Source organism: Lineus longissimus, chromosome 3 (genome assembly GCF_910592395.1).
Source record: "Lineus longissimus chromosome 3, tnLinLong1.2, whole genome shotgun sequence".
In the NCBI taxonomy this organism is placed as follows: domain Eukaryota; kingdom Metazoa; phylum Nemertea; class Pilidiophora; order Heteronemertea; family Lineidae; genus Lineus; species Lineus longissimus.
Window position 1 is genome coordinate 786,088 of NC_088310.1, and position 11,806 is coordinate 797,893.

General features: G+C 45.1%; 1 protein-coding gene and 1 long non-coding RNA gene across 2 annotated transcripts; one reads left to right on the forward strand and one right to left on the reverse strand.

The window, feature by feature from the left end:
- Positions 1 to 182: 182 nt before the first annotated feature.
- Positions 183 to 1,588, reverse strand: LOC135484948 (mediator of RNA polymerase II transcription subunit 29-like). The gene is made up of 4 exons (XM_064766658.1): positions 1,415 to 1,588; positions 1,231 to 1,289; positions 941 to 1,025; positions 183 to 729 (listed from the first exon to the last, which is right to left on the reverse strand). The coding sequence occupies exons 1-4, from the start codon at positions 1,586 to 1,588 to the stop codon at positions 508 to 510; spliced, it is 540 nt and encodes a 179-aa protein (XP_064622728.1). The 3' UTR covers positions 183 to 507.
- Positions 1,589 to 1,629: 41 nt separating this feature from the next.
- Positions 1,630 to 2,974, forward strand: LOC135485029 (uncharacterized). The gene is made up of 3 exons (XR_010446516.1): positions 1,630 to 1,692; positions 1,962 to 2,153; positions 2,387 to 2,974. It is a non-coding gene; the product is annotated as an uncharacterized LOC135485029 (long non-coding RNA).
- Positions 2,975 to 11,806: the final 8,832 nt, after the last annotated feature.

The window sequence follows — 11,806 nt, forward strand, 5'->3', positions numbered from 1 at the left end:
AGCAAAATTCACTCGCAAGGTTAGTGGCCTTGTGCCGACCATTTCCAAGGACAATCTCACAGTGGGAGAAGAGATGTGGACCGTGTTGGGATATTTCACAGAATAGAGAATCTAGAATATCCCAGTTGGAAGCATACTGCACCAGGAAATGGACAATTAACAGAAGAATTATAACACGATGCTTGCATCAAACCAGGCTTTATTTTTTTCCAATATTGCATCAAATTAAGAACATGTCTTCACAGGTTCCTTTAACTATAAACATTGCCACCTACTGGATTTCAAAAGCACTAAAGCTCATGTCTTGTGCAAAAGTCCTCCGCACTTACATGTGGTACAACACAGTCCTGAAGATAATGTTCACAGACAGCCCAGAGTTGATGTCCATCTGCCAACAGAGACTCTTCTCTCGCAGTAGACACAAGCCGTAAATGCAAAATAGTCGCCCTCCCTCACTATCCTCACTTTCAAAGCTCCTGATGACCGACTTTGATTGCATTGTCACACTCAATGTACACCAGCACCAGGCCGCTCTGAGATTTTACGAGCACAGTCTAGTAACATGTCTCTTAGTTCTTTAGCATGAGTGACTTGTGTCTTGACTGTGCTGACATACTGTGTGTATGACTGTGCCTCGCCCTGCTGTGGATCAGACTTGGACGTGTGTACCAAGACGGGAGTATTTTTAGTGCTGTCTGCATTTACATTGTTGCATTCGAGGGCCAACTTCTGAAATAGAGATGAAACAACATAAATAGGTTCCGATCATGATGCTACAATCTGGTGTCCATTTGGAAGACCAAGGCTGCCTTGACTGGCCTTACATAAACTGCAGAGCAGATTGCTAGCTTCATGTTCAATAAATGACCCAAGTGGCATTGAGGGTTCCTTCCTTTTTAGTCATGTTAAAAGTGGATGTTGCTTCCTGAAGAATACTCACTATATTCATTTCTATCTGGTCACAGATGGCAAAGAACTCCTCCAAACTTTTGTCGAATCTCTGAACTGTGGCTTCACTACTCTTCCTGGAAACAAATGCAACACATCAAATGTGAATCAGTGAAATGCAACTTATGCTATCCATTGTCTCTTCAAGGAATATTCATCATTAGAGAATTAGTTTATTGTCCTCCATAAAGATAACATTACAAGGCTTCATAGCTTCTTTTTATTTCATATTGAGGCCTATTTCAAAATACAGGCATTTTACAGTTTCACCTCCATACTTACGAACAATTGTCTATTTGAGCATTCTGATGGAAATTCTGGGCAGCAATTTTCATGATCATCTAGAATAAATGAAGAAGAGATTAATTAGTATTACCAGTCTGACAGCTCACCACATGGCACATGTATGTGTACAGTGTAGGCCCGCATTTTTGCCTCTTTGTGACTGATACATGGAAAAATGTACCGTGAGAGATTCCTTGAGGTGAGGAGTGAGAACTTTTAGTTTAGCGACGGGGTCTACATCTTGTTGTTGCTGCTGCAACTGAGCCTGTTGCTGTTGTTGCAGCTGGGAAGGCCCAGGAGCTTGATTTTGTTGAGGTTGCTGCTGAAGCTGTCCACTTTGTGGTGCAGCCGCCATTTTGTCCAATAGAGTCACGTGACACAGGTTGATTGATTGTGTTCACCTTGGCGCTCCATAAAAAGTGTTTTTATCATCACTTGGTCAATTCTTCTGTTTTTTAGGTAATTAAGTTTATAATTAAAATGCATGGACTTTAGTATTACACAACATTAAGTTGTCTGGTATGTAGAGGTCATAGAAATGCACTTAATGGGCTTTATCATAGGTTTAAGAGGACCTTTTCATATTTATATCACTTCTATGGGATGCCAAAACTGCAAAATGATTGGTTTTATCGAGAAAGCCTGATCAGCTGATGGGCTGATAATACCTTTTTAGCTTCTCGTTGGTTAGATATGTTATGATGTATATTTTCTTTGCTTCAATTCAGCTGATGTTCCAGTTACCTGACATCGCCAACCCACCATGCGTGATGTTGACGACGACGACTGTCTCTCCTGCCGTGTGATCGGTAGTGTCGTACCCCTCTGTCTGTCTGGATATGTGGTTCACACCTGGTGGAAGAGAGTGGTACCAACTGGGAAGCTCTTCAGCAGCGCTGTTTACATTACATTAGCTGGAGGTATGTCTGTGTGGGTGAGGCCTAGTTACGTTTAGAGTAGATAGCCGAACTTTGGCCTTTATGGCCCTTAGGTATTGAAATGTCTTCTCAAAGACATTAAACGTTTGGGCAGCCTTCATATACCAGTGTCATATTGCCTGCCTGAAGAAACATCACTGCACTTTGTGGATTTGCTGTAGTGTCGCATTTGGGAGATCATATATCAACTCCTAATTGAACTGTTTCCCCTGCAGGGCTTGCTGGTGTTGGAACAATGAGGATGTTCAGCTTTGGACCGTTCGACCCAAGATCAAAAAGTCGATGACAAAGAATAATGGAGTCTATGTTATTTATGAAAAGGCAGCTGAAAATTGGACCCCAATGCAGAGGGCTACATTCGTAGAAGGACTTTTCAGATGTGAGGTCAAAACTTTGATTTGAGCCAATTGAGGGGTATGATGTAAACTGTCACAAACATGATTACTGAGGGGGGTGGGGGTCTGCACAGCAGATATAACATGTGTTTGTTTGAAAGGAACGAGTTTACAATCCCCGATCACACCCCAAAAAAAGGTCATCGGTTGACTAACGAAGCACCACTGTTCAATGGATTTATAGTTGAATGCGATCAAACTACGTCATTTCCGATCGGGGATTCTAAAGTTTAGCTGTTTGAAATGTGGTTTGGGCCTATCTTGTGCTAGGTTGTAACTGTAAAGACCCAGCAAATAATGATATACCAATGTGTGTATGAAATGTAAAATGTTCGACTGACTCAAATGTACTTCATCATGTGCTATATGACTTTTTGTGTCAATTAAATGCCAAATGGATGGAAAAAATCATATCTTACTTTTTGCTGTTCTCCCAACTTTCAGTGTCAATGTCTAAAATGTCCGAGGAGCTGTTCTCCCACAGTTCTGTCTCCTCGAGGTTGTGACAGTGCAGTCTACAATATCCGAGGAGCTGTCCTCCCAACATTCACTGTCCTGATGGTTGTGACAGTGCAGTCTACAATATCCGAGGAGCTGTCCTCCCAATATTCACTGTCCTGATGGTTGTGACAGTGCCTAAATGTCTGAGGAGCTGTCCTCCCAACATTCACTGTCCTGATGGTTGTGACAGTGTCTGAAATGTCTGAGGAGCTGTCCTCCCAACATTCGCTGTCCTGATGGTTGTGACAGTGTCTGAAATGTCTGAGGAGCTGTCCTCCCAACATTCGCTGTCCTGATGGTTGTGACAGTGTCTAAAATGTCTGAGGAGCCGTCCTTCCAACATTCACTGTCCCCGTGGTCGTGAAAGAGTCTAATGTCTGAGGAGTTGTTCGTATATCCTGTCCCTGGCCTACTTGAGTTTTGATTCCGTCTGGTTGTGGCAGTCTTATCTCACTCCACCATGACAGTAACATAGTGGGGCAGCCAGGTCAGAGTCTGTCGGGTTGTGCCTGCCTAATCTCTCTCAAAATGTCAGTAAGACACGATTCGGCCGGCTTTAACTTACTCATATCTCCTTCCCTAGTCGAAACATGGTGGTTCGGTAGAGCTCCCAGGGCCGATTCGATGAGGAGATAACTGTTTATCTCGTCACCGTGTTGGCCAGGCAGTGGCACAGCCAGGACCGATTCGGCTATGGCTGTCTCATCTCTCCCTCTCGAAGTTACGGCTAAACATTAATGCAATAGCATTTGCCCTATCTGATCATTCATTAACCATACTCCATCGGCCCTGTCGCCTCTATCGTGTTGCCGACACGGTGAGAGAGATGAGACAATCACAACCAAGAGAGAAGAGGCAATCGCAACCAGACCGAATCAAGCCTGGGTGCTCCACCGTGTCTCGACATGGTGATAGAGGTGTCATGGTCACAATTAGACCAATTCGGGCCTGGTTCTCCACCTTTTTATTGACACGGTGAGAGAGATGAGACAGTCACAACTCGGCCGAATTGGACATGGCCCCTGAAGCTGTGAGAGAAATCAGACAGCATCAACCAGGCCGAATGTAGCTACACCTTAAGAGAGAGGTGAGCGACTCACAACCACACCAAATCGGGCCTGACTGCTCCTCCGTCTTGCCCACACGGTGGATGGAGGAGACTGTCGCAGCCAGACCGAATCGAGCCTGGCTGCTCGACCGATGCGAGAGACGCCATGGTCACAACCAGGCCGAATCGGCCCTGCTGGTTGCTCTACCGTGTTTCCGACGCGGTGAGAGTGGTGAACCAGTCCTTGCTGTTCCAACATCTTGCAAACATGGTAGACGACTCAGGCCTGGCTGCTCAATCATGTCCCAACATAACGAAGGAGGTGTGACAGTAACAACCACACCTGCTCAGGCGCGGTTACTTGAGTCCACTGTCTTTCTAACATGTGAGAGAGATGTGACTGGTACAACCAGAGTGACGCGCAACTAGCTGCTACACCGTGTTGCTAAGACGATGAGAAAGATGACACAGTCACAACCAGATTGAAACGGACCTACCTACTTCATCGTTATGCCGACATGGTGAAAGAGATGAGACAGGTACAATAAGACCGAATCGTGCTCGGCTTCGTGTTGGGACAGGGCCGAATCGTTCCAGTTATCCAAGCCATCTCTATCATAGTGTCGGGACACGATGGCGCAGCCCGGGGGGCATTGGTGTATTCCTGCCTGTCTCATCTCTTCATCGCGTGGCAATCATCTTGACCCTCAAGCCTTGGATCAACTCCGCCGACCCGGTGAGGTATTCTGGTTCGATTCGGTCTGGTTGTGATTGTCTCATCTATCACAACTTGTCGGCAAGGCGGTAGAGCTTGAGGGCCGATTCGGTCTGAATGATCAGAGAGAGCAACAGCTGTCGCATAATGTTCTGGTTGTAAAACACCACTTGGTGCCCAATTCGGTATGACTGTGATTGTCTCATTACTCGTTTACCGTATGGGCAAGACAGTTGGGCTGCCAGGACCGATTCAGTGTGGATGTGACCTCTCTCACCGTACTGGCAAAGCAGTGGCGCAGGTAAGGCCATTCATGCGGCCAGGCTGTCCCATCTCTCTCTCATACAGATTCAGCAAGACGGTGGAGCAGCCACACCCGATTCATTGTGACTGTCTCATCTCTTTCAACGTATCGGCCAGGCGGTGGAGAAGTCAGGCCCGATTTAGATTTGACTGTCCCATTTCTCTCACTGTTTCACAGTACAGCTATAATCTGGTGCATTGGCCGCCCCATTCGGGCCGGCTGATGTCTCATCTCTCTCGCCGTATAGGCAACCTTGTTGTGATTGCCACATCTCTCTCACTGTGTCGGGAAATGGTTGAGCAACCAGGTAGGCCTAGTCGGTCTGGCTGTAGCGTCTCATCCGTCCATCATGTTTGCAAGACGTTATAGAGCAGCCAGGTCCAATTCGGTATGTGACTGTCTCATATCTCCCTAATTGTGTCTGCAAGACGGTTGAGCTGCCAGGACCGATTCTTTCTGGTGGTGGCTATCCCAACTCTTTTGCATTTGCTGCTAGGGGTGGTCAAAGAGGACTTAGTTTTCTCACAGATTCGGCACTGATTCAACCTAGCCTGAGCTAATGTGATTGTCATTGTCACGTCTTTCTAACCATGTTGGCAAGACTATGAAGAAACTAGGCCCGATATGGTGGTGACTGTTTCATTCATCCACTGTGTTGGCGAGAAGGTGGAGCAACCAGGCCTGATCGTAACTGTCTCACTGTCTCATCTCTCTCGCTCGCCGTTTTAGCAAGACAAGAGACGACAAGACGAGACGGTCTGGCTGCGACTGTCTCGTCCGTCCAACGTGTTGGTAAGACGATGGATCAGCCAGGACTGTTTCATCTCTCTCACCGTGTCAGTGCCACGGTGGTGCAAACAGTCCCAATTCGGTCTGATTGTTACAATGGCGTCTCTCGCACCAACGGAACATGTCGGAGCAGCCAGTTCCAAGCTGGTATATTTGTGCCGGTCTCATCTGACACGATGGACCAGCTTGGCCTGATTAGGTCAGGTTTTGACTGTCTCATCCCTCTCAACCAAGCCTCTGATTGTGATTGTCTCCACTTTCCGTGTTGGCAAGACAATAAAGCATCCAGGTCTGATTCTGTCTGGTTGTGACTGTCTCATCCGTCCACCATATTGGCAAGATGGTGAACAACCATGCCAGAGATGGTCTGGGTGTGACTGCCTCATCCATCCAGCATATTGGCAAGACAGTGGAGAAACCAGGACTGATTCTGTCTGGTTGTGACTGTCACATCTCTCTTAACATGTTGGCAGGACGGTGGAGCAACCTTACCAGAGTTGGTCTGGGGGTATTAAACTGTCTTATCTCTCTCACCGTTTTGGCAAGATGGTGGATATTAAGTACATATTAGATTGGTATTTTGGGAGTTATTCAAAATCAAAAGTCGGAGATCTTTTTTGCGACACCTAGTACCAAAGAGAAAACAAATGAAAGTGAGTGACTCAGTATAAACTGTAATATGCAATGATCTTTAATTATCTGCACATAAATAGACATTAGTATAAAAATAAATAGTATGCACGTGTTGTACAGAATTAGCTCACAAAACAAACAACAAAGGACACTGCTCATGAAAGCTCGCAAATACTGTATAGCATTTGAAACTGCCCGCAACTTGAGCACTAAATTAATAAATTGAGTTGAGAAGGAATCATGTATGTTGGGTTGACTTGTGACAGGGTGTCATCTATTGACCAACATTCCCATTAATAAAAGAAATCACTATAGTAGTATTTAAGACGCTTTAATTTCAAGAACTGTTTTGTGGTTTTTAGAAGGTCTGCCCCTAATGAATTTAAACATCAAGTCGCATGGCTACTTTCTTCCATTCATAACTACGGCTCACAGGGTAGAAGAACTGTATGTGTCTCAGTGTTGTGACTCAGTTTTTGGCATCAGACAGACCAGAGTCTTTCAAATAAAGAGTCAGGCAACTAGGGAATGCATGGCATCAACATCAAAGCCGCCGCCCATTTCGGAAGATGCGCATTGGGACAGAGCTCTCTTGAGTCACGTGGTACACCCAAGTCAATTCCGCACAACTGGACTTTGAAGAATTCTTCGATCAGCTGAACATGGCCGTCACACACACCTCGTTTCAAAGCAAACGCCAGCTTCAAAGTCACTGATCTCTATGAAACTATTTAGATCAAAGGAAAACATTTATATGAAAAGCGATATGTTTCCGAGAGAGCTGTGGGATCAAAGGAAACTTGCCGTGACCTGACTCTTTATTTGAAAGACTCTGGACAGACCAAAGACTGATGTTTACTTGCTAGCAATGTTAGTAACCTGTCCCTTATAGCGTCTCCTTCATGTTCACATCAAAGCAGAACGGGTTTTGTGAGCAAAAGCAACGCAATGAACACAAGAAACTTAACCTGATTCGAATGAACGCATTGGCTCACCAACGAGAGACTTTTCTCGCAAACTGGGGCCGCAATAGTTAGCAGTCAAATAAATTACAGATACTTCTGTGATGTATTTGACATTGGCTGTTACCTAATTGTACTGACCTGCTAACTCCTGCCGCTATCTTGAATTTATAAAGTTGTTTGTTGATAATAATCCAAGGTTTGTTATCCTAGCTTTCTAAATAGAAGCATGGCATACCAATTGTTGTATTTGCACAGGTTACAAACGTAATAAGTCCTGAATTTGCCTTCTAACGTCCGGATCCTTTATTCTAACACTGCTTCACAAAATTATACACACCAAAGTCATAATTGATAAAATAGTTCGTCGGGATGACGATTCGTGCACGTGATTATAAAATACTCGGGAAACTGGAATAACTCTCTATCGCTCTCTTCTCTCTCTCTCTCTCTCTCTCTCTCTCTCTCGTAGGGGGAGGTCACGTTTCATGTCGGTCTCCGATACTTTCACAGTTTTCGCTTATTTAGGTTTCACGTTTCTTTTCGCTTTTTGGTTCTTTGTTTTCGTTAATATTCAGGCTACCTTCTGGCTGGTAAGTTTTGGTCACTTTTTGTGGCCTTTGTGGGCTTTTGGGAACTTTGGTTTTCAAAATCATGCAGGATTCTCAGGTTCCTGGGCCTAGCAAGGCATACACTACACCATGCAATAGGCCTGCACATACGTCAGGCACTGGTAGTGCAGACGGGCCTAGATCACCAATCAATAGCAGCAAATCATTTGCAGAGGTATTGGATAATCCAATGAGTCAATTGATAAAAGAGGACCTTTTCTGGGGTATGAGCCGAGAACACGGAATACAATGCAGGTTTATTGATGACGCTACCTTGGACGATTACTTGCTCCCAATAGCTAAAATTGTCGGAGCAGAGAATATTGTCGCTGCTTCTAAATGTGAGAGAAAAGCGAAGGTTTTCTTCACGTCTATGACTTTTGCGAATATTGTTACTGCTCATGGGTTGACTGTGAATGGACACTTCTTAGACGTTCATCCGGTTGGAAAGCCGACTACCAACCTCATTATTTCCGGGGTACCACCCTTTCTGCCCAACGATGCCATAATAATGCAGCTTCGTCAATTCGGAACAGTAACCAATAACATCCGTTACATCCCTCTTGGTACCAGGCAAAAGGGCCTAAGTCACATCAAGTCTTTTCGTAGACAAACTAGGATAAGTCTCGATCCCGGGGCAGAGCTGCCGTATACTCTGATGGTTCCGTCTGGTCCTGACCTGGTCAAGGTCTACTTGTCAACAGATAACAATCTACGGTGCGATATGTGTAAGAAAATCGGCCATCCTACGCGTCGTTGTCGTTCAAAAGCAAATTCAACTACTGTGGCTCCTCCTGTCGCAGGAAAAGCACAAGCCGCTTTGTTGGCTTCGACAAATGATCCAAAAACAAGCACCCCAGCCATTCCCACTGTCGCAGGACCTGCAGCGCAGGAGTCCGTTGGAGACTATGTTTCAAAATCAATCAGGAGTGTTGTTGTGGACCCAAAGGCCAGCACTGACCGTCAAAATCTAGATTCCTCTCAAGATGACACTCAACCACGCCTAGGTTTGAATACGGATTCTCTGCAAGATCCTATGGAAACCTCTCAAATAGACAGTTTCAACCCTCTTGTTGGCAATGCACAGCCCCATCAACCAGTTGACACGCCCTCAGTCGATACTCTTGTGGATACGGGCTTGCCGTTCACTCTCGATGGCTTGAACTTCTCTCTAACGGCCCCTTACGTATCTGGAAATGCTGCTGAGAGTGATTCAGTTCCGACAAAGAACGACAGTCATCAAGCGTGCCTTCCATCCAAGCCAGCAACTAGAAAGTCGCGTGCTAGGTCTTTGTCGCCTACCCCATCAACGTCACCGCACAATAGTGACTCGGCCTCGCGCAAGGTCCCACGTATTGAAAAAACTATATCTGCAACAAACGCACAACCTCCTGATGAACCCATTGCGGAGCTTGGGAATGATGATGCGGAGGATGGATCAGCTATGGATCTGGATCGCTCCTTTGACACAATGTCCCAGATATCCGTCTCATTCGACAACATGTCTCAAGCTTCAGATGTACAGTCTGACCCATTTGCCATCATAAAAGCAAACGAATCAGGAGATCTCTTCTCGAACAGGAGGGTCATCGAGTTTCTTAAATACGTTAAAGGTTCTCCAAAGCCCCTGCTAAAGGCTAAAGAGTTTACTAATGATGTCGGGAAGCTGCAGAGAAGTCTTCGCAACTACAGAAGTACAAACAAACTTTCGTTGGGGGACCAAAGGAAGATAACAAGACTTGTCGACCATCTGAATAAGTCCTAACTTTCTATCTACCTACGTATCTTCCAATGGCTTGTTTGGTTGTTGTCTTGATTATGTCTCTGTCCGTTATTTCGGCTAATGTTAATGGTTGCCACGATTCATTAAAACGTGCAGAAACCCTTAGCTTCTTAAAATTGCTCAAATCGGATGTTTACTTCTTACAAGAAACGCACGCTTCCTCAGCAGATGAGGCATTTTGGAACGTTGCTTGGGGTGGCACTATTCATTTTTCTCACGGAACCATAAATGCTAGAGGAGTAGCCATTCTCTTCTCTTCCAGGATGCTAGGGTATGATGTTTCGGTCAATTATCCCGTAGCTAGTAGGTGCATTCATATCCACGGTACCTTCAAAGGACACGGTCTCAACTTCCTAAATGTTTACGCGCCCAACAATGGGGCTGATCGTATAGCGTTTTATAAAACAATTGGTACATACCTCGCTTCCATAGACAACGATGATCCTTTCATTGTGGGTGGTGATTATAACTGTACCCTTACGCCTAGTTTTGACCGACTGAGCGGCAAGGAAACCAACGTTGCTTCGAGTCATGCTTTGAGAGACGTCATCGATAAGCATGAGCTAATTGACATTTGGCGTTCAAAAAATCCAGATAAGATTGAATTCACATGGTCCTGTCGCACGAACCTGAGGAATTCCGCAGCGAGGCTTGATCGTTTCTATGTTTCAGACTACATTGCAAATCACGTTTCTCAAGTGGAGACCCTGAAAGCTTTCAGGTCTGATCACTCACCGGTAAAACTTCTTATCCAGTTACCAAACAAAACGTCAATTCCTTCACCACACTGGTGTCTGAACACTGATATCCTCTCTGAGACTGCATATGGCAGGGAAGTTCGTGATTTTTGGACATCTTGGCAAGCCTGCAAAAACCAGTATGACTCTCTCTCTCTTTGGTGGGAAATTGGAAAGAATCGGCTCAGGTTGATCTCTAAGCAACATTCCATAAGGAAGAACAGAATAGCCGCTGCTGAGGAGAACAAACTAAATCAAGGGATTCATAGGTTGGACTTGCTTCCCAAGCCACTTGACTTGGCCGATACAGCTGAGCTTGAGGAGAAAAAGCAGCTACTTCAGACTTTGAAGGAAAGGAAAATTCGCGGAGCATGTGTCCGGTCACGTTTCCAGTTCTTGCATCATTTTAACGCGTCAACGTCTTATTTCTTTAGCTTTGAAAAGAAGAAGGGCATAAACAGGACAATTTCTAACCTGAGGAAGGAAGCTGGAGAAGTGGTCACTGACCCCAACGACATACGGGATATGGCAAAAGATTTCTACTCCAATCTCTTCGCAAAGGAGCCAACTGATTCCGATGCTCAGGATCATTTGCTTCGTGATCTACCAACACTATCCGAAGACCTCAGGAACTCTTGTGATAGTCCCTTAACGCTCGATGATCTCACGGAAGCTTTGTCAACCAGCTCGAGTAATAAATCCCCAGGTATAGACGGTCTACCTTTTGAGTTTTATAAAACGTTTTGGAGCATACTAGGTCCTGACTTACTAGATGTTTTCACCTATGCTGTCGCAAAAAGCGAGCTACCTATATCGTGTAGACGCTCAGTTGTTACACTTTTGCCTAAGAAAGGGGACCTCAGTTGCCTAAAAAATTGGCGTCCTGTATCACTTCTGTGTTGTGATTATAAACTCTTCACAAAGGCCTTATCAAACCGTTTAAAACACTGCCTACCGGAGGTCATTCACCCTGACCAGTCGTATACGGTTCCAAATAGGTCAATTCTCAATAACATATCGCTTCTACGAGATACGCTTTTCTACTACAACAAGAACAACCTAGATCTTGCAGTTGTTTCCATTGACCAGGAAAAAGCGTTTGATCGGATTGATCATGATTGGCTCTTTCGTGTCCTCCGGACTCTTGGTTTCGGAGA

What these genes read in the sequence shown, in the direction of transcription:
- LOC135484948 (XM_064766658.1), bottom strand. Translation starts at nt 1,588, where the DNA reads ATGGCGGCTGCACCACAAAGTGGACAGCTTCAGCAGCAACCTCAACAA. An exon ending in GCTCAAATAGACAATTGTTC is followed by an intron (nt 1,026 to 1,230) that starts GTAAGTATGGAG and finishes ATTTGTTTCCAG; the next exon opens with GAAGAGTAGTGAAGCCACAG. An exon ending in ACCAGATAGAAATGAATATA is followed by an intron (nt 730 to 940) that starts GTGAGTATTCTT and finishes TCTCTATTTCAG; the next exon opens with AAGTTGGCCCTCGAATGCAA.